The sequence below is a fragment of the Theropithecus gelada genome, chromosome 4 (genome assembly GCF_003255815.1).
Source record: "Theropithecus gelada isolate Dixy chromosome 4, Tgel_1.0, whole genome shotgun sequence".
Lineage (NCBI taxonomy): Eukaryota > Metazoa > Chordata > Mammalia > Primates > Cercopithecidae > Theropithecus > Theropithecus gelada.
This window is the reverse complement of record NC_037671.1, coordinates 74,561,824-74,584,939: the sequence shown is the minus strand read 5'-3', so window position 1 is coordinate 74,584,939 and position 23,116 is coordinate 74,561,824. Positions and strand designations below refer to the sequence as shown.

General features: G+C 36.5%; 1 protein-coding gene across 1 annotated transcript; it reads right to left on the bottom strand.

Annotated features, from left to right (window-relative positions):
• Positions 1-1,553: 1,553 nt before the first annotated feature.
• Positions 1,554-21,152, bottom strand: LOC112622809 (sentrin-specific protease 6-like). Its single transcript, XM_025382709.1, has 8 exons — positions 20,639-21,152; positions 19,057-19,149; positions 13,601-14,028; positions 7,887-7,990; positions 6,071-6,159; positions 3,886-3,954; positions 3,643-3,793; positions 1,554-2,083 (listed from the first exon to the last, which is right to left on the bottom strand). Exons 3-8 carry the CDS (start codon positions 13,884-13,886, stop codon positions 1,874-1,876), a joined length of 909 nt encoding a protein of 302 aa, XP_025238494.1. The 5' UTR covers positions 13,887-14,028; positions 19,057-19,149; positions 20,639-21,152; the 3' UTR covers positions 1,554-1,873.
• Between the last annotated feature and the right edge of the window lie 1,964 nt (positions 21,153-23,116).

Here is a 23,116-nt window from a genome sequence, read left to right as displayed (position 1 = left end):
GGAAAAATACCATCAAATAGCTGAGTATTCTACCTCTAGAAAGCTGACATACATTAATCTATATTTTTCATGTTAAAATGTGATTGACTTGAGTTGGTACAAGGGATAAATTATATGTTTATCTTACCAAACATTATCTAAGGGTGCAAAATGTAACCATTACAAATTAACACAAAAGTAGGCATTTTAGAATAGTTTTTCAGTACCTTCAGATTCTGACGAAATATAGTTCATTAAAAAAATTATGTGTGCCAATTTTGCTTATTGCTATTAGGTTTTTAAAAAAAACTTCAATTTTTTATCCCAGTTTTATTAGAGATTGCAAAGCATTTTGCCATGTTCAGAAAATAACAAAATTAAACTTGTTTTTCCTATCTGAGCTAATTAAGATATCTGAGCTAATAGCTCTAAGTTACTACTATAAAGAGATAATCAGAAATATAGTTCAAAGTAACAAACTACAATTGATAATCACTAATGGTGACCTTTCATTTTAATATTTCTCTTATTGAGACTCTATTGTGTCTCAATAGATATTTTTTGGTTGTTGTTAACATTCCCATTCACCCTGAAGACACCCATGGGACTTTATTAAATTCAAGAAAATACCCTAAGATATTGATTGCAATGTCAGAGGTGGCCAAATTAAAAATAAAATAATTGCTGATGATTAGGCCTTCTTTTTATTCTCAACTATTTTTGATATGTGTATTTAAAAACTCAATATTTAACAAAAAATGACTATGTTTCAAGTTTCAAAGTTCATTTGAAAGAAGTATATATCATTTCATTTGAAAAATAATGAAGTTTCTGCAGATATATGTAAGATCCCTATATGTGCTATAAATCTGTCATGGAAACCATCAAATTTTAGTACTTTTAAAGGGGAATTCAAAGATTTTTGCTGTATTATGCAATTTAATACAGTAATTTTACATGTAAAAAATAATTTACCCTGAAAAACTCAAGCAAAAAGTCTGATATTTTATCAAAATAATAACAAAATGAGCAATGAAAAAATAGCAAAAGTTTACCAAAAAATAGTAAATTCCTATTTAAATTCCTGTGTTTACTGTATGACACAGATTGTAGCATACTTCAAGCTGTAATATAAACACGGGATATTTGAAATTCAAGCTGCACTTACCAAAATAGTTTTAACCTGAGTCTTTGATGTCTTCAGAAATGCATTTGATGATAATATATGCCAGAATAGTTATTTTGTAGTAGTATAAGGTTACTTTTTTTGAATTGCTCTTAATACTCTTTCCTCTTAAATATTTGTGTAAAATTACAAATATTTATTACATTTCTTGGGTTCACTGAACACAAGGCAGTGTCTGAATTGAAAGGCTGTTACTTTGCTCCTGTTATACAAGCATATAAAGATGCTTAGTTCAAAAAATCTTAGATTTAATATTATTTTCACATTTTGACTTATTTTAGAACAAATATAAAGGGTCAAAATATTACCATAGATATCTGAATATTCCCATGAAATATGTCACACCCACTGAGGAATTAAACAAGTTCACTAAAGAATATCAAATTAATCATTTCCTCCTATAAATATTTTCTTTTTATTTGTGTTTAGAAGTTGCAATTTTAGGTACTATTAACAGAAAATACATAACAAAAGCTTCCTAACAAGTGAAAAAAATAATTATAAATGTTGGAAAAATTGGCCTCATTAACATATTTACAGACTTTTACTTAATACATACGCCTTTGGAAATTAATTATGTGACATTTATACAAGCGTCAAAATTTCCAAATCACTGAGTAGTGAGCACTTCAGTTCTTTACTGTCTACACCCAAATTTGAAAGTCATTTTTAGTTTTTGAAGGTAGAACTGACAAGTAACAGAAATGGTCAATCTGAGATACTATTGACATATTGTTCTATTCCTTCGCCTAAAGGTGCTTCTGTTGAGTAAGTGTCCTTATGCTTTTTTTTCTCTTTGCTCTGATCTTCCTGTAGCTTCAGAATTATGTTTCGGATTTCTTCTCTTTTTGTTCTCATTCTTGGTGGAGGAAACCAGTTTGCCAAATTCATAGGTAGTTCAAAATTGAGAATTGGATTCTGAAAATAAAACAATTAAATGCATATTAGAAAATTGTAATAAATAACCTTTCATTTCAATCACAGAAACATTCCAAAGTTAAAAATAAGAAAACCCAGCAACTCATTCAATATGTATTTGTGTATTATCTATCACAAGTCAAGTACTGTGCTAGGTACTGGAGATACAAGACACAGTTTCTGTCACAGATCTTACAGTCTAGATCAGGGTTTGCCAGTGGACCAAATTCTGCCCACTGCCTGTTTCTGTAATAAAGTTTTATTGGAATACAGTCACACTAACTCATTTACATATGGTCTACAGATGCTTTCACTGGACAACAGCAGAACTAAGAGGCAATAGAGACCGTACAGTTGCAAAGTCTAACGTATTTACTACTTTATTAACGAGTTTGCTAGCTCCAGTTTAGAAAGACAGGTAATTCAACAATTAAAACAAGAAATATGGCAAGTATTATGACAGACGTATAGAGTACTGTGAAAATACATATCTGGGGGTTTTATGCAATTCCAAGAGGAAGTGATATTTAGGCTAAGACCTGAAGAAAGAATATAGGTTAGACAGCCAAGGTATGATAGAAGCAACAAAAGAATATTCCAGGTTAGGAAATATGAATCAAGGCCCAGAGGCAAAAAAGAACACCAAACAATGGCATTCAGGTGGCTGGCTGTTATATTAAATGCTAGAGTGAAAATGGTGGGAAAATGAGGCTAGAAGCTTAAATTAGGGGTCATATCACATAGGTGTTTATCAATCATGTGAAAGATTTTGCTCTGTAAATCAACAGCCACAGGAAGCCACTATAAGATTTAAAGTAGGAAAAGAACAGGATTAGATTTATGTTTTTGTAAAACAACCATGAAAAACAGAAGGCAGGAGGCACAGGAATCTGTTAGAGATTGGTATAGCAGTTCAGAATAGTGACACTTGCGGATAAAGAAGTAAACCTATCTGACATTAAGTGACAATTCACAGAACCTAGTGGTCATCCACTGTATGGTGGATGAAGATAGGAGTCAAGATCACTATAAAGAATATCCAAGAGAGGTATGTGTGGTACTGTACCTCTGAAGTCAAAGCCAAGAGAGTGAGGAAGAAATGGTTGACACTGTCGAAGGGTGCTGGAAAGTCAAAAGCAATTTTAACATAAGGATAAGGATGAAGCCAGATTTTAGAGATTACAAAGGTAGAATCTGTAGAATTAGAGTGTGAATATAAACACTTCTTAAGAAATATATCTATGAAGAGGAGAAAAGAGGCTAAAAGAGGCAGTGTGAATCACGGGAGAGATTTCTTAAGGTGGAAAGAGCTAGTAGAGAGGGCAGGTTGATTGCAGGTTGATAGAATGAGCTCAACAAGCCTTGGATTTGATGAACTGTAAATATACTATTTTTATGCCTTGAAGGTTCTTCCATTTAGAAGTTTTTGCTCCATGGGACAATTTTTGAAACAATAATTTTGAAACTCTGAAATATTTGCTTATTGTGTTTTTTACTAAGGTAAAGTCAAATGCACTATTTTATTATTTATTATATCAGATCCAACAATTGAAACCCACCTCAAAAAAGCTCTCTACATACTGCAATACATATACACCACAGTCACTGAAGTTGTTCTGCTGTGGTACTTTTGGATTAGAGCCCTTCATAACATCTTTGGAAAAACTTCTTTTGCTTCCTTTTTTAACTTCCCATTCCACTTCTAAATACCTGCAATAATTCATATATATTAAGAATATACATATATATAAATATACATAGTTCTTCACCCCATCAGAATACAAAATAAAGTGTGAACTTACTCTCTTAAAATTTTGACAACATTTGACCGAGAAGGGCCTCGGAGTGAGTCCATAAGTAAGATACAAGGTCTGCAGGGTAAAAATAACCAAAAGTCGAATACTTCATAATATTTCAAAGGCATACAGGGATTAAAAGTGGCATATTATAAACAATCAAATTTAAAACCTCCAAAATTCCCTTTGTATGACTCAGTACTAGTGACGGGAAAAAAATGAACCTTATAGACACATTTGAACTTTATAATCTAATAATACTTAAATATCTATGGATATATTAAATATTGAATTATAGAATATTAACCGTATCTTAGCTATATTTTATACTAAAATTCTGTAGTTGGTTTCTAAAAGTACTTCAAAATTAGGAAAAAGTCAAAACAATTCTGAAAATTTGAACATCCCCATATTCCAAATCAAAAAAAGAAGGGCCATGAAAAAGTAGAAAGAAAATAATCCCCCCGACCCCAGGGTCTTACTCTTGTCACCATGTGAAGTGGCGTAATAACGGCTCACTGCAGCCTCAATGTCCCGAGCGCAGGTAATCCTCCCACCTCAGCCCACTGAGGAGTTGGAACTACAGGCATGTGTGACCACGCTCAGCTAATTTTTGTATGTTTTTTGTAGAGACAGGGTTTTTCCATGTTGCCCAGGCTGGTACAGAACTCCTGGGCTCAAGCTATCTGCCCGCCTCAGCTTTCTAAAGTGCTGGGATTATAGGCATGTACTACTGCGCCCAGCCAAAAACCTCATTTTTAACTAAAATTTATTATAGATAAAACAGGTAATCATCATATAAAACAATTAGTTTAGAATGTTTGGTTTTTTTTTTTTTCAAGATTTAACTTCAGAACACACTGTATAACACTCTGTATAACTCTGTATATAAATGTTGATGGCTGATGATTCAACTTTCAATATTTTAATTCTATAAAGTTATGTTGTAAACTCAAGTAAGGAAGTCTAATGTAGAGCCCAAAGCCCTCAAATGTTAAAAAAATCGAGGTTATTTTTTAGCCACCACACTTGGTTCTTTTTTTTTTTTTTAAATTAACTTTTTCCAGAGATGGGGTCTCACTGTGTTGCCCAAGCTGGTCTTGAACTCCTGGCCTCACGCAATCCTCCTGCTTTGGCCTTCAAAAGTGCTAGGATTATAAGTGTGACCCACTGTGTCTGGAATTGATCTAGGTTCTTCCTGCTAAAATTTTATAAAGTTTGGAGCAGATTCTTTAACTACCCTAGGTCTCTATTTTTCTGTAAAATGATGCTTCATTTTCAAAGTCTCTTAATAGTTTCTGTCAACATTTTCTATAAAAAAAAGTCAAAGGAGATTAAACCTAGAAATAGGTAATACTTCATCTAAGAAGTTCAACATCGCTGGAGAGACCTCAGAATAAACATGTACTTCTGAAAACCAAAACTGACTCATTTATTTGGAGCTCTCAGTTGGAACATGTCTCTTACATGTGCCTTAGGTTACTCCACAGCCTTCATAAAGCAGCTAAGGAATCAGTGTAAACTCCAACCCCATGTTACTATTTTATTTGATATATAGTAATTTCTGCTCCAAAACACTGTTAAGTAAAAAGGAACAGTGGTTCACTATCAAAACTTGTGGCCAGGCGCGATGGGTCATTCCTGTAATCTCAGCACTTTGGGAGTCTAAGGCAGGCAGATCGCTTGAGGCCAGGAGTTTGAGACCAGTCTTGCAAACATGGCAAAACCCCATCTCTACTAAAAATACAAAACTTAGCCAGGCATGGTGGTGCGCACCTGTAGTCCCAGCTATTCCTGAGGCTGAGTATGAGAATCGCTTGAACCTGGGAGGCGGAGGTTGTGGTGAGCTGGGATCGTGCCACTACACTCTAGCCTGGGTGACAGAGCAAGACTCTGTCTCAACAAATATATACAAAAAAAAAAAAGTAAACAAAACAAAACATTTGTGTGTGCACACGTGCATGCAGAGGCTGGGGAAACTGGCAAATGGAGGACTGAAATGATTATCCATTCTTCCCATTTTAATCCCTGGATAGCATGCCTCAAGTTTCCTCACTGACTCTGACAGCATTTATGAGTTTTGCTTAAGTATTTGTTAAAAAAAAAAAAAAAACTGTCCTGTTATGTTTTATTGTATGAGCATACTGAAATAAAAATTATGTAGTTTGCAAGATACACAGTTAATGCTTACTGTTTACAGATAGTAGGCTTTAAATGCCACTGTCCTATTTCTGAATTGCAGCTGTCATCAGCAAGGAATCCATCATCACTGCTATCATCCTATAAGAGACAGCCTACTGTTAATATTGAAAATATATAATCTAAATAACTAATAACCTAACAAAATAGCACATTGGAGACAAAATATTTGTAATGAATGTCAAAAATTTTTCTCTATTTAGGTGATTGGACAATAGAGATATGTTGCTTAGTTCCAATTATCTAATGCTACAACATTGATATTTTAAGGAAAAGAAACTACCAAAGGTTTATAACAAATTGTTACATCTATTTACTCAATCTAGAATAAATCTTTAAGATTGAATATATTATGACCGATTCTTATCTCACCAAATATCACTGCTCTGATTTTAGTTTATTTTTACAAAAATTTAGTTTGTTGGCTAAGACAGCTATTTCACAATAGGATATAAATAACATGTTACTTTACATGATAATGTTTTCACACCAGAAATATTTAAAGGGTTTTTGGAAACACTGTTTTCCTTGAGAAACCCACATAACCATCTCACTTGAGAGAAGCTAACTTAAGGACACTGTGTCCTTATTTTGCAGATTCTCTTGAATGTAAAATAAACAAGGCTTTTTTGGTCATTGTTGTTCTTTGAGAAAGCTTCTAGCAACTTTATGAATGGAATAATCAATAGTAGGAATAATAGTAATAATAAAGCACAGTTACATTAGCTTGTTCACATCACAGGTAACTGTTATAATCAAAAGTACCTAAGTGCTCATTATAAATCATGAATGTAATTCCTATATATGTTGGATTGAAAAGCTGTATTTAGCTGTCATACATTGTAAACCAAGAGATATCATAACATGCCTTTTGTTCACAGAAAGATAAAGCAAAAGGAAAGATGGTACAGTATAAAGCTATCTTCACTACTATACAACTCAGTATGTCCTAACAACTAACGAAAGGTCAGAGAATTAACAAAATGGTATGCTGTAGGATTATTATAAACTTTTCTCAATATAAAATCCTCTTTAACAGAAGCTAAAAAGTATTTTCACACATATACTTTATTCTTGCTGTTAATACTGTTTATTAACAGTATTTAATAAGAGACTCTAAGGAAATGTCAAATGAGACTCTAAGGAAAAGTCAGAATTCATCTATATTAACTTTAAATATTATCTGCTTCTGCCATGACATATATAAATTGAATCAGGCAGGAGAAAAAAAATCACTGGAAAAATGGGGAAACAATATAATTTTTTGGTACTCATGTACCACATAACTGAAGATTTAAACATTTGCTTCCTGAATGTCAAGTCAGGTTAAAGGTTAAGTATGACCCATAAATGCTTTGAAAGAGGAAAGTGGGTAGTGGTGGTGGTAGCTGAATTAGGGTGGGATAATTAATATTATACTAAAGTTCAGTCCACACCATAGTAGCAGCAACAACAGCATGAATACATTTATCCTGGCAACTTCTGACTTGAAAGCTGAATTTGTTTTTTAAGATATGATCCAAATCCAGAAGCCATGATAAATTACTAGTTGAAGAAATTGCTTTACAAGACTTTATAAAGTACAATTTTTTAATTTTTCTTTTTCTTTTCTTTTCTTTTTTCTTTTTTTTTAAAGAGATGGAGCTTCCTTATGTTGTCCAGGCTGAACTCAAACTCCTAGGCTCAAGAGATCTTTCTGCCTTAGCCTCCCAAGTCACTGGGACTACAGGTATGCACCGCCATGTTCAGCAAGAAAAACGTTTAATCAGATAGAACATTAGAACTTTTTGCCAAGCATTAAGTTTTACCTGGTTATCCTGATCTTCTGAGAAGTCAATGAGTTCATCTTCAAGCATTTTACCACCTTCAGGTGATTCATCGCTATAGTTTAGTCTGATATTGCTTAAGCCATCTGTACCAGTAAGAAACATTACATAATAAAAAAGGCCATGTCTATCACTCATGGTATATGAGGCTGAAATTAATGCTAGTAGTTAATTAAGGATATAGTAGTCAAGGACACAAAATCTGCCTTAGTCTGTAATATCACAAACATAAAGTGAGTTATTTTAAAAACCTGGATTGACATGTCAATTACAGTTGTTTCCACTACTCAGATGCTAAAATTCATTAAAATTTAAAAACTAAGTATCAGCTATATGATTAAGTATATATATACTTAAATACATATATATATGTATATGTGTAAAGAAGTAAGTACTTTTGTGCTAGGCAAGTCAGGTGTCTTTAGTAATGAAAGCTATGACAGTCTGAAAATAACCTATGTCCAATAACAGAAACAGCAAATCACAGAACATAAAAGAAAATGCAACTGCATAATAATTAAAATTTCAAAAATGTGGAAAATTATACAATTCAGGGCAAAAATGAACATTAATTACAAGTAAGTAATAGGTCTGTTTTTAGACAAATAATAAGGAACTATTTTGCCAAAAGAAGCTAATCACGTTTCAAAGAAATGCAAGATTTACTACCATTTCAAAATTTTATTTTACTTATTTATTTATTTTTTATTTTTTTGAGACGGAGTCTTGCTGTTGCCCAGGCTGGAGGGCAGTGGCACAATCTCGGCTCACTGCAACCTCTGCCTTCTGGGTTCAAGTGATTCTCCTGCCTCAGCCTACTGAGTAGCTGGGATTACAGGTGCATACCACCATGCCTGGCATCTTTTTTCTTTTTGAGTCTTGCTCATTGCCCAGGCTGGAGTGCAGTGGCGCAATCTCGGCTCACTGCAAGCTCTGCTTCCCAGGTTCACGCCATTCTCCTGCCTCAGTCTCCCGAGTAGCTGGGACTACAGGCGCCTGCCACCACGCCCAGCTCCTTTTTTGTCTTTTTAGTAGAGACAGGGTTTCACCGTGTTAGCCAGGATGGTCTGGATCTCCTGATCTCGTGATCCACCCGCCTAGGCCTCCCAAAGTGCTGGGATTACAGGCGTGAGCCACTGCGCCTGGCCACATTTTTCTATTTTTAGTAGAGATGGGGTTTTGCCACGTTGACCAGGCTGGTCTTGAACTCCTGTCCTCAAGTGATCCACCTGCCTTGGCCTCCCAAAGTGTTGGGATTACAGGCATGAGCCACCATGCCTGGCCTTATTTTTTTAAGAGACAGGATTTCTCTCACTCTTTTGACCAGGTGGAGTCCAGTGATGCAATCATAACTCACTGTAACCTTAATCTCCCAGGCTCAAGCCATCCTCCTGCTTTGGCCTCCCAGAGTGCTGGGATTACAGGTGCACACCACTATGCCCAGCTGATTTTTATTTATTTATTTTCCTTTCAAAAATTTGAAAAGCATGACTCTTAGGTATTTTAGACAGGATAAAATTAATTTTGGTTTAAGTTACTAAAAAGGTGTTAAGATATTAACATAAACAAGATGGGATGAAAAGGAAGCAAAAAATCTGAAAAGATATATAATCCAGACTGGCTAACACAGTGAAACCCTGTCTCTACTAAAAAATACAAAAACTAGCCAGGTATGGTGGCATGTACTTGTAATCCCAGCTACTCGGGAGGCTGAGACAGGAGAATTGCTTGAACCTGGGATACAGGGGTTGCAGTAAGCCAAGATCGCACCACTGTACTCCGATCTCAGTGATAGAGTGAGACTGTCTCAAAAAAAGAGAAAAGATATGTATCTAACTGTTGTGTTCAGAAGCATACTATTTAAAATAGCCAATAAACCAATAAAGCACCATGGGGCCAGACACAGTGGCCTAGCACCTGTAATCCCAGCTAGCACTTCGGGAGGCTGAGGCAGGAGGATCACTTGAGTTCAGAAGGATCACCTGGGCAACATAGCGAGACCCTGTCTCTACAAACAAAATAAAATAATCATACAGGTGTAGTGGTGTGCACCTGTGGTCCCAGTTACTCAGGAAACTGAAGTGGGAGGATCACTTGAACATGGGAGGTTGAGATTACGGTGAACTGTGATTGCATCGCTGTACTCTTAACTCGTATGAAAGTGAGAATATGTCTCGAAAAACAACAAAAATCCACCACCACAACAAAAAAACCACTATGAGCTGAGCGCAGTGGCTCACATCTGTAATCCCAACACTCTGGGAGGCTGAGATGGATGGATTGCTTTAACACAGAAGTTTGAGACCAGCCTGGGCAACATAGGGAGCCCCTGTCTCTACAGAAAATAAATTTTGCCGGGCAGGTGACACATGCCTATAGTCCCAGCTACTCGGGGGGTTGAGTTGGGAGGATTGCTTGAGTCCAGGAGGTAGGGACTTCAGTGAGCTGTGACTGTGCCACTGCATTCCAGCCTGGGCAACAGAGTGAGACCCTGTCTTTAAAAAAAAAAAAAAAGAAAAAAGAAAAAAAAGAATTACCTCTTCAAGTTATCTTTTCCAAAAATCTGTATTTTTAAGTCTGTTTAAAGCTAAAACACCTGTATCTGAATAAAATTTGTCCAAAATCTTCAGGCAATTCAGAATTAGTTACAATTGGGTTACTTCTAGCAGCAAATCATTATTATCTATGTAAACTGTGGTCACATAAATATCTATCTACCTTAAACTAAACTACAAATGCCTTTCAAAAACAGGAGAAAAATAGCTTAAATGATGCAGTCAATTCCCTCCATAAACAAATGATCTGGAGTAAACTGAGAGGTGATGACTTGATCAGTGGTTCTCTCAATCAGTGTCAGTTCCTGAGAACTTCTCATATAATGAGACCATGTGAAGATGCTGAGTGTGATTCCAGAGTTTAAGCGTACACATATTTCATGCACCATGGCAAGCCAACTATTTCACAAGGTGTCAAGTGAAAAAACAGCAAGTGAAAGTAGTGATTCCACACATTGTTACTTCCCTAGTTTACTGTAAAAACCTAATTTCCACTTATTTACTACAGCCTGTTATCTGACATAGTCAACACTTGTTGACTATATGTGAAATCACTGTATGTGATTTTTTGTAAAACATTTGTTTCAGAGGAAGAGATAGCTGATATGGTATACACATACTAAAAACAAAACAAAAATGTACAAAGTATAATTCAAAAATGAGTAAATGGGATAAACAAGTATTAAGGCCGCAAACTACATAAAACAAGTTATTTTTGGCTTTGGTCTCCATTAGGATTTTTGAGGCTATTTACTCAAATTTAACTGGATGTTACTTGACCAGAAAATTAATTTGTAGGTGAGAGCACTAGAAATCTCTGGAGTTGGTGTATATGAAGTCCTAGGCTTTTGTCCCATTGCTTTAAGTCAAGCACCTTAATTCATCTGAATTTACATTAAAGTACGTAAGATTATTGGCCAAAAGGAGACTTAAAAAAAGAGCCATACTAAAATTTAATTCACATACCATATACACCCATTTAAAGTATACAATCTAATATTTTTTAGTATATGCACAGTCATCACAACCAATTTTTAAACCTTTTCATCATCTCAAAAAGAAACCCCATACCACTTAACTATCACTCTCTTCCTACATTCCCACCCACCTCACCTGACCACCCCCAAAAGCCCCAAGCAGCCACTAATCTACTCTAGATTTTCCTGCTCAGGAGATTTCTTACAAGAGCTCAACAGGTCGAGTGAGGTGGCACGCACCTCTAATCCCAGCTACTAGGGAGGCTGAGAAGACAATCACTTGAACCTGGGAAGGGGAGGTTGCAGTGAGCCAAGATTGTGCCACTGCACTCCAGCATGGGTGACTAGGAGAGACTCCATCTCAAAAAAAAAAAAAAAAAAGGCTTAACTGTAGCTTTCTAACTCACTAAAATAATATAAGCTGGTATAAGTGCCAAGAGTATGTTCCATATTCACAATTTTTGATAGGTTCTTTCTGAATTCACATAATTTATTCTATGTCCTATACCAATATTTTTCATCCAAAGAAAATTCATTAATTCCATGAGCAAGGTGTTAGGAAAAAAAGAAGAAAAATGTATTAGATCTATTCACAGTTTAAGAAGTTTGCAATATAGCATGTTATGGGTTTTTATGGTGAGGACTATTTTACTTGTAGGTTGGAGAGGAAATTATACAATTGACTTGATATCAAATTTAAGAATTTGAACAGAAACTAGCTTTTTATTTATTTATTTACTTTTAAGACGGAGTCTCGCTGTTGCCCAGCCTGAAGTGCAGTAGCACAATCTCAATTTACTGCAACCTCCGCCCCCGGGTTCAAGTGATTCTCCTGCCTCAGCCTCCTGAGTAGCTGGGATTACAGGCGCGTGCCACCATACCCAGCTAATTTTTGTATTTTTAGTAGAGATGGGGTTTTACCACGTTGGTCAGGCTGGTCTCAAACTCCTGACCTGGCGATCCACCCACCTTGGCCTCCCAAAGTGCTGGATTTAACCACACCTGGCCACAACTAGATTTAACAGGTTCTACAACTACGGAACTGACTCAAGGACAAAAATCAATATATTAGAGCTGAAGAGAGATTTAAACAAGCAGAGATTGGACCAGTGCTCCTCTTCCCACTGAAAACAGTGAAGGAGAGTGAGGAATGAAGAACCAAACTTTAATTGGAATGTCCACAACTATTTTGAGGAGAAAACTTTAATTTCTGCCTTGGTCCATTTGATCTCAATTTACACATTGGTAAATTTGTGTTATACATCTAAGACTGCACAATTACTGTTAATGCTGAATACTGTAAATTTCCTATGAAATTAAATCCAAGTTCCAATAAATGGAAAATATAAACTTTGTTCTACAATTTCAAAATTGCCCTCTAGGGGTGACAGAAGAAACAGAATATAAAAAGGGCACAAGGGGATTTTTTTTTTGGAGTGATGAAAAGTTCTCAATTTTTTTGTTTTTTTATTTTGAGATGGGGTTTCCCTCTGTCACCCGGGCTGGAGTGCAATGGCGCGATCTCCACTCACTGCAACTTCAGCCCCCTGAGCTCAAGCAACCCTCCCTCCTCAACCTCTCAAGCAGCTGGGACCACAGATGTGCACCACCATGTCTGGCTAAGTTTTTGTATTTTTGGTAGAGACAGGGCTTCACCATGTTGCCCAGGCTAGTTTCAAACTTCTGAGCTCAAGTAATCTGCCAATCTTGGCCCCTCAAAGGGCTGGGATTACAGGTGTGAGCCACTGTGCCCTGGTCAGGTTCTCAATTTTGACTGCAGTAGTGATTACATGACACTATATATACATTTATCAAAGTTCATTAAGCTACACTCATAAAATGAGTGAATGTTATTATAATTACACTTCAGTATAAAAGTAAGTTGTGTTACTATATTGTTATAAGTAAATTCTTTAAAAATTTTCTATTTATTTATTTTTTGGAGATGGGGTCTCGCTATGTTGCCCAGGCTGGTCTCAAACTCCTGGCTTCAAGTGATCCTCCCACCTTGGCCTCCCAAAGTGCTGGGATTATAAGTGTGAGCCACCACACCCAGCCATTAACCTGATTTTTTTTTTTTTTTAAACAGGATCTTAATCCTGTTTATTAAAAAATCCAGATTATTCTGAATTTTTTCATTCTTTCAAAGCATTTAGATACGTACCTGTATGATGCGTGGAACTTAAACCTTCATTCTGTAGGCCGTTCTCACTTTTAGTCCTATCAGCACCTTTCTGGGATGTAGATTCTCCTTTATTCAATTCTTCATTTTCACTCGCAGTATGATTTATTTTTTTCACACTATATTTTACACTGCATATGTTTCTCTTATAACGAGGGTCACTTTCTTCCTGCCCAGGATTGGAATCAGTTACAGCTATGCAATGTTTTTTGTTTAGCATCTTCTTAATTACAGGCTTGGCAGAAGAGTTTTGTGAACAACTGTCCATTTCACTGGCTGAAGAAGAAATACAACTGTCCTCTACAGATGAACATTTCTGTATGACAGCATTTTCATGGTAATGAGGATTAGGTTCATACTTTGGTTTTTCCAAACCGGGGAAACAAACAACAGCCAAAAACCAGTGTGCACTGTAAAAAACAAATGAAATAACTAAATATGTTATTAGAAAAGTTTATTATATTTGGCAATACATATCAATTAAAAGTTTTTGTTTTAAAGTTCTTGCCAATGAATTTATTAAAAATGTCTAATTCTGGCCGTGGGGTAGCTCACGCCTGTAATCCCAGCACTTTGGGAGGCTGAGACAGACGGATCACTTGAGGTCAGGAGTTCGAGACCAGTCTGGCCAACATGGTGAAACCCTGTCTCTACTAAAATGCTACTCAGTAGGCTGAGGCAGGAGAATCACTTGAACCCAGGAGGCACAGGTTGCAGTATGCTAAGAGTGTGCCACTGCACTCCAGCTTGGAGGTGACAGAGCAAGACTCCATCTCAAAAACAAAACAAAACAAAACAAAAACCTTATTTTTAAAAAATTCTCAAATTAATCTTGTTTTATGTGATCATTGATTCAGTAACAGAATACAATGTCTATTCAAAAATAACATAGTTTGTATTAAAATTATGTAGCCTGTATTTACTTTTGCAAACAATCCCTGAACCTTTTCTTGTTTTTTGAATGAAAAATTCATTGCTTTTTCTGGCAAGTATGTCATTTTGCAACTCATCATTCCCCTTTGCCTTCTCTTTATGTAAAGAGATGGAAAAAGATTAAACTATCGGCCAGGGGCGGTGGCTCACGCCTGTAATCCTAGCACTTTGGGAGGCCGAAGAGGACGGATTGACTGAATTCAGGAGTTTGAGAACAGCCTGGGCAACACGGTGAAACCGCGTCTCTACTAAAATACAAAAAATTAGCTGGGCGTGGCAGTGTGCACCTGTAGTCCCAGCTACTCGGGAGGCTGAGGCAGGAGAACTGCTTGAACCTGGAAGGCGGAGGTTGCAGTGAGCCAAGATTGTGCCACTGCACTCCACCCTGGGCGACAGAGTAAGACTCCATCTCAAAAAAAAAAAAAAAAAAAAAAAAAAAGATTAAACTATCTTCAGCAGTTATATTAGGTTATATGATTTTCAACATTTTCTAAGAATTGCATATATAGTTTTGTTCTTTTTACTGTTACTGTGTGTTATTAAGATAGGAAAGGCTTAATATCAAAATACGTATATAAGTAATGTTTTATCTTATGCTATATTGAAATTTAATACATTAAAAATAAATAACATATCTAATTTAGTCCTTGTACAAAAATTTAAGTATTAGTAGACAGTTCCAGCTATCAAGCAGGTGTTTATGATACAGATGAATTCAGGTATCAATGTTCCCAACAGTAGAGTACAGGACACAAGCAATAAGCTGTACAGTACTGGCTAACATTCATTTTTTGCTAGACACAGGGCTCTGTTGGAATACAAGGAATAGGCTATAGATGTCAGGAAGCTTATTGGTCAAGTACAATAATGTTTGTCCTATGATAGGGTTTTCAATAAATATTTGCTGGATGAAAAACAAATTATCTTGCCATGGATAAAAATTATTCCACATTCTCATTTTTGCAAAAGATTAGAGTACCCAAGGCAGTAATAAGAAACAGCACTATCTATCTCTTCATCGAACAGTATCCAGTAGAAATGGCTCTCATAGGCTGGCTGGCTTCATCTTCAGTATTGCGAAGGCCAGATGGATGAACGCTTGCTTCTCTCCTGTTCTTCATTATTAATCCTTAGTACCCTATGGATTTAGATCAGGCTAACGCACCAACCTCCTCGTTTCATCATTTCTAACACAAAGCTAATTTTATTTATAAAGTCACATCTCAACTTCAGACATGTTGCAATGAGAAAAAAATGTGTTTTAAAAATTGATGCCGGATATGGTGGCTCACACCTGTAATCTCAACACTTTGGGAGGCTGAGGCAGGTGGATCGCTTGAGTTCAGGAGTTGGAGACTGGCCTGGGCAACGTGGCAAAACCCAATCTCTACCAAAAACACAAAATATTAGCTGGGTGTGATGGCACGTGCCTGTGGTCCAAGCTACTGGGGTTGGGGGCTGAGGTGGGAGGATACTTTGAGCCTGGGAGGCGGAGGTTGTAGTGAGCCAATATGGTGCCACTGCACTCCAGCGTGGGAGACAGAGTGAGACCCCATCTCAAAATAAATAAAATAAAATTGATGAAATACAGTGTAATACAGTGACTCTCAACCTACTGCTGTAATAAACCCTATCACAGTTCTTAACATTTCTTAGCTATGCCAATATGGCTAAACTACAAATTTCCTCACCTAAAAACTAGGAAAAATCCTTTTTGGCCTAAGAAGAGAAAGCTGAATCAGACCATTACTTCCAACAATTACTTCCTTTAAGCCAGGGTTTTGCTTTTATGATTCCTTTTAATAATAGCTACATTAACTTTAACAGCAGGAGAGATGCTAACACAGACTTCTGGCCAGGCTCAGTGGCTCACACCTGTAATCCTGGTGCTATGGGAGGCTGAGGTGGGGGAACTGCTTGAGGCCAGAAGTTTGAGACCAGTCTGGGCAACACAGCTAGACCCCATCTCTAAAAAAAATAAAAAAATAAAAAAAATTAGCTGGGCCTATGGCACACACCTGTAGTTCTAGCTACTTGGGAGGCTGAGACAGGAGGATCGCTTAAGCCTAAGAGTTTGAAGCTTCAGTGAGCTATGATTGCACCACTGTACTCCAGCCTGGGCAACAGAATGAGACTCTGTCTCTAAAAAACAAAACAAAACAAAATACCTAGGCAATTTCACTTAAGATGGATTAGACCCATACATCAAATTTGTGTTTCTGAAAATTACTATAACAATTTTAATAAACAGCTTAGAAACTTAAGAAAAAAATTGGGCCAGGTACAGGCACATGCCTGTAATTCCAGCACTTTGAGAGGATAAGGCAGGTGGATTGCTTGGGCTCTGGAGTTTGAGATCAGTCTGGGCAGCATGGCAAAACCCCATCCTCTAAAAAAAACACAAAAATTAGCCAGGCGTGGTAGCATGTACCTATAGTCCCAGCTACTCAGGAGGCTGAGGATAGAGGATCGCTTAAGCCTGGGAGGTTGAGGCTGCACTAAACTGACATCATGCTGCTACATTCCAGTCTGGATGACACAGAGAGACTCTATCATGAGAGAAAAAAAAAAAAAAAAAAAAAAAGAAAAAAAAATTGGTACCACCAGAAAAAATAAAAACAAAACAGATGACAAATATATGGCAGCCAATCTAACATAATTAATGCATAAGTATTCGTAGCTTTATCTCTTCAAAAAAAAAAAAAAAAAAGGAAAAACAAAAACAAGCTTTCTTGATTTATAGGCTATTTTTAAATCTATAAATGGTAGAGTCCTCTTACAGAGTTCATTCTCTACCTCTCACTAAGATGACTGGAAGCACTGATAATAACTTCCATGCACAGGTATAGTGATTAAGAGGGATGTGCCTCTATCCCTAAATCTTGTGTAATCAAATTATATTTCTATTTAAAATGTTTATAATTCATTTCTGACAAATGGCTTTCCTCCCTTTCACCTAGTAAGCTGTTCACATGTTACTTTACAAGACAAATTTGTACCCAGTCAAGAAACCTCTTTTCATTCTTTCTTTTTGAGATGGAGTCTCACTCTGCTGCCCAGGCTGGAATGCAGAGGCATGATCTTGGCTCACTGCAACTTCTGCCTCCTGGGTTCAGGCGATCCTCCTGCCTCAGCCTCCTGAGTACCTAGGATGACAGGCACACACCACCACGCCCAGCTAATTTTTGTATTTTCAGTAGAGACACAGGTTTCACCACGTTGGCCAACCTGGCCTTGAATCCCTGACCTCAAGTACTCCACCCCCTTGGCCTCCCAAAGTGCTGGGATTATAGGCGTGACACCACACCCAGCCAAAACCTTATTTTGAAGAGAATGAAGAAATCAACTAGTTTTAAATGTTTTAAATTTTACTATGATAATATGAATTTAAAAATATATAGCTCTGCGAGCAGTGGCTCATGTCTGTAATCCCAGCTACTTGGGAGCCTGAGGTGGGGGGGATGGCTTGAGGCCAAGAGTTCAAGACCAGCCTGAGCAACACAGTGAGATACCCACCTCTACAAAAGTTAAAAAAAAAAAAAAATTCGGAAGCTAGCTTAGCACAGCTAGACTTATTATACATAAACAATCTCATAGAATACCAACTCCAGGAAAGCATATTCTGCAACCATGATAGAGTGAGACAAAGTAGGGCCATATCATAATTTGTCTAAGCAGAGAAAAATATAAGGTTACAGTTGGAAACCACAAAATAGTCAACATTCTTCTTCTTTATTAATAAGTGAATGCTACTTCTTTACCTAGGCAAACCACCACTACTTTAGACCCTCCCCCATTATCACCCAAGGAAAGCCCAGATGCTTTCACAGATTCTTTGAAACTCCCTTTTAATGAGAGGCTCCAGAGCTGCCCATGGTGTGTGTTATTCCTTGATGTAAGTAATAAACAAAGTTTTCCAACTACAAATGTATTTCTGGTGGTCTTTGGATCAAGGGCATAGAAAAACAAAAGAACAAAATACAAAAAACTTTTAAGTCTTACTTGTAAAATAATACTATCTAGTCATTGTGAGAGAATAATATAAATATTTAAACACCTCCATTTACTCAGAAACTTCTTCAAGTAGTCTGCATGGTTTTTAATTGAAAAATGGCATAAATCCAACCATCATTTCTCCCTTCTGGTTAAAAACAGAAGTGTATTTTAAACTTAAGATTCCAACTCCTTTATGTGACCTAATCATCTTTTTGTAAAAATAATACTTTTCTATAGATTATTTGCTAGACAATAAGCACCACTTAAAAAAAAATAGTATTATTTGACATTAATGAATAAAATGAGATTAGAAAGGTATCTGGTCTACTGTCTGTAAAATTCAGTATCTTACATGATTCACTGTGAAACTGCATTAATTCTTGTAAAACAGGCAGTACAAATATGAATATATACAAGAGATTTCAGAAAGATGTTTTAAAATGAATTCTTCACCTCATACTAATTATTTAAAAATTGCCATCATTTACATAAAGGAAATCCTTACTCACGCTTCATTAAGGGGTACAAAAATAAAATCCTTCTCAAAAATATCTACATGCCGGGTCCATGTTTTTACTCTCCCATGTCGCTTTTGCTGTATTCTGTAAGAAAGAGATAAATTATAAGCTTCTGAAATATTTCTAGTGCTCCAGCTTATATGTAGTGATTTATAAATTAAGAAGATTCAGATGTAATAGCTCAAACAGTTGCATAAAATGGTTTGACAAACTGGGGAAAGAAAATAGAACTTGTTGGATTGAAACTAGGAAGGCATGGGACTACCCACTGTTGAATGTGGAGAAAGATATTTTACTCCTGTTACTCCATCTGAGGGGCGGAAGTTCTAGTGCTTATCTTGCCTAGACTTCTCTTTACTATTTTTATTACTGCAGAATTGGTACTGGCAACTATATTGAGAGGTGTAGCCAAGCAAAACTTAGGGTAACTGGGGAGAAAACAGTAGGAAAAGTGAGCATTATCTGATGGTAGATGAAGCAATATAGCTATGAGCACTGGTCAAAACCAATGACTATTATCAACTCTAAGAGGCAACATTAGGAATTGCTGAAATAAGAGAAAATATTAATTATTATTATTTATTATCACGCATAGCAGCCATCAATTCAAGACATCTAAGACTAGTTTTAAATTTTAAAATCTACTAATTCTTAAGTGTATCTTCTGATCAATTACCAGCAAATTATCAGAGCTAGATGCCATCACTATATGGAGAAGAATTATAAAGAAAATAGGTGGGCATGGTGGCTCACACCTGAAATCCCAGTACTTTGGGAGGCAGAGGCGAGCAGATTCCTTGAGCCCAGGAGTTTGAAAAAAGCCTGGGAAACATGGTGAAACTCTGTCTCTACAAAAAATACAAAAATTAGCTGGGTAGGGTGGCATGTGTCTTAGTCCCAGCTACTTGAGAGGCTGAGGTGGAAGGATCACTTGAGAGTGGGAGGTGGAGGTTGCAGTAAGACAAGATTATACCAATGCCCTCCAGCCTGGGTGACAGAGTGATACCCTGTCTTGAAAAAAAAACAAATCAGGCCTACTATGTACAATAGTATTTCCTTAATTTGTCTGAGAAGAATCACCCAAAGGGCTTATTAAGAGTATAGATTCACAGGTTCCTTTCTATTATGGATAAACACCTAGGATAAAACAGAGTAATCTGTAGTTAGTAAGTATCTAAGTAATTAAAAAAAAACCTATTAGTCACATCTGGGAAACATTATTCTACATATTTGACCTAGAACATTTATAAATTCTAGGTATTCTGAAAGTATTAGAATGTTATGAATTATATTAATTTTGTAAACTGATAAGTAAATGATATTGCCTCAATATAAGTAAGTTGTTAAAAAAAATTCCAAAACTAGCACAAAGTTAGTCTAAGGCAGGTGAATATGAACCCATGAAGCATGAAAATGGAATTGACTTATTTAGTGTGTTCTCTTCCTGGCTGGAGAATTTAAAAAGTAAGCAAAAGAATTGCAGAGATTTGTGTTTTCTTTCAAGTACGTGATTTTTTACTTAGTTAAATTTGAGTGACTTACATCTGTTAAATATTTTCAGAGTTTGACTTACGACAGATTAGTTGTTTCATGATTTCTCCTCTCTCTCTGATTAAGGCGTTTATAGAAAAAAGAACTGAATATATGAATTCGGTCAGCGTCTTCCTTCTTCAGTTTTTCAAGCACCAAATATCTATTTGATACAAAATAATTCAAATATAATTAATGTAACAGTTCACTTTATTTACTTATTTCTATTTTTTTGAGACGGAGTCTCGCTCTGTTGCCTAGGCTGGAGTGCAGTGGTGCGATCTCAACTCACTGTAACCTCCACATCCTGGATTTAAGTGATTCTCCTGCTTCAGCTTCCCAAGTAGCTGGGATTACAGGCACACACCACCACGCCGAGCCAATTTTTGTATTTTAGTAGAGATGGGGTTTCAGGTGTTGGTCAGGCGGATCTCAAACTCCTGACCTCAAGTAATCCGCCCGCCTCAGCCTCCCAAAGTGCTGGGATTACAGGCGTGAGTCATTGCGCACAGCCACAGTTCGCTTTATATTAAAAACTCAGTAAATCTTTCTTCTTTAGAACCATCAATCTCTCGAACCAAGGAAATTATTAGCAAAGTTTGATAACTATCAGATTATCTTCAGGCAAGGAAAATTACTATTTGCAAATAAAATTATAACATAAACATTTAATGTTTTAAAACAAGGACACATTCTATGCAGTGAGCTGAAATTGAGCCAATGCACTCCAGCCTGAGCAACAAAGTGAGACTGTCACACATAAAAAAACCAAAAATCTTGTTAGGCTGAGCACGATGGCTCATGCCTGTAATGTCAGCACTTTGGGAGGCTGAGGTGGGCAGATCACCTGAGGTTGGGAGTTTGAGACCAGCCTGGCCAATACGATGAAACTCTGTCTCTACTAAAATACAAAAAATTAGCAGGGCATGGTGGCGAGTGCCTATAATCCCAGCTACTTGGGAGACTGAGGCGGGAGAATCACTTGAACCTGTGAGGCAGAGGTTGCAGGGAGCCAAAATCACGCCACTACACTCTAGCCTGGGCATGACAGAGCAAGACTTGGTCTCAAAAAAATAAAAATAAACTTAAAAAAACCAAGGGCACACTCTAAATCTAGAGTAAAGCGTATGTCCCCACATCATTCATAATAGCCCAAAAGCATAAGAAAAATGCTCACTGACAAATGGAAAAATAAAGTGTTTCATTTATACGATCAAATATTTGAAATAGAAATGAAGTGCTAATACATATGATATCATAGAAAATCCTTGAAAACATGCTAACTGAAAGAATCTACTCATAAAAACCACCTATTTTATGGTTCTATTTATACAAAATGTCCAGAATACAAAAAGCCAGAGATAGAGAAAAGACTGACAGTTGCATAGGGCTGGAGGAGGGATTGGAAGAAAACAGAGATTGCTAATGGGTACTAGGCTTCTTTATGAAGAAATGAAACACACTGAATTGTATACTTTAAATGGGTGAATTGTATGTTATATGTATTATATCTGAATAAAAGTGTTATGTATTGTTTATTTCATTTTAAACAGTTCAGTTAATAAACCATGAAGAACCAGCAGCATAGTATTTTTTATGAAACTAGAAAATAAAGAGAAAGAACTTGTACACTGGTGAGGTGGTAACAATGACTCTGTAAAGTGATCTTCCATTGGCTCTAATTTTTTTTGAGATAAGAGTTTCGCTCTTGTTGCCTAGGTAGGCTGCAGTGCAATGGCATGATCTCAGCTCACCACAACCTCCACCTCCCGGGTTCAAGCAATTCTCTTGTCTCAGCCTCCTGAGTAGCTAAGATTACATGCATGCACCATCATGCCAGGCTAATTTTGTATTTTCAGTAGAGATGGGGTTTCTCCATATTGGTCAGGTTGGTCTTGAACTCCCGACCTCAGGTGATCCACCTGCCTTGGCCTCCCAAGGTGCTGGGATTACAGGTGTGAGCCACTGCGCCTGGCCTGGTTCTAATTTTTTATTGCCTTAGTTATTTTTTATACATCTATATCAAAACAAATAACAATAGTCATTTATATCACAAAGAGAAATTATGATATATTAAATTTATTTATGATCCAAACTTTCTCATAGGACTTACGCCAGTTCAAGCTTATGACCATATTAATATTATGAAAATGAGGACAATCTGAAAGCCTTGTGAAATCTTACACAGAAAGAGCAATGCTTAAAACATCTGGCCCCCAGAGGGCACGTTCTTGAGACCTGTTACTTTCATCACTAATAAGCAAAAATTCCATAGCTCAAATTTTAACAAAAAGGACATTAATTTAAAAGATTTCTTGCTTTCAGGCAACTCAGTGTGCCCCTAAAGAAGATAATACAAGACAGTGAATCAGATCAAGACATAGTTTACATTAATTACTGAATTCTACAATCTTCAAAACACACCATGTAGAGAAATAGCTATCAGTCCAGGGACTATACTGTAATGAGTGAACCATGAGACTTTTGCTGGCCCAAACTACAATGGCTACTTTGGGGTTTT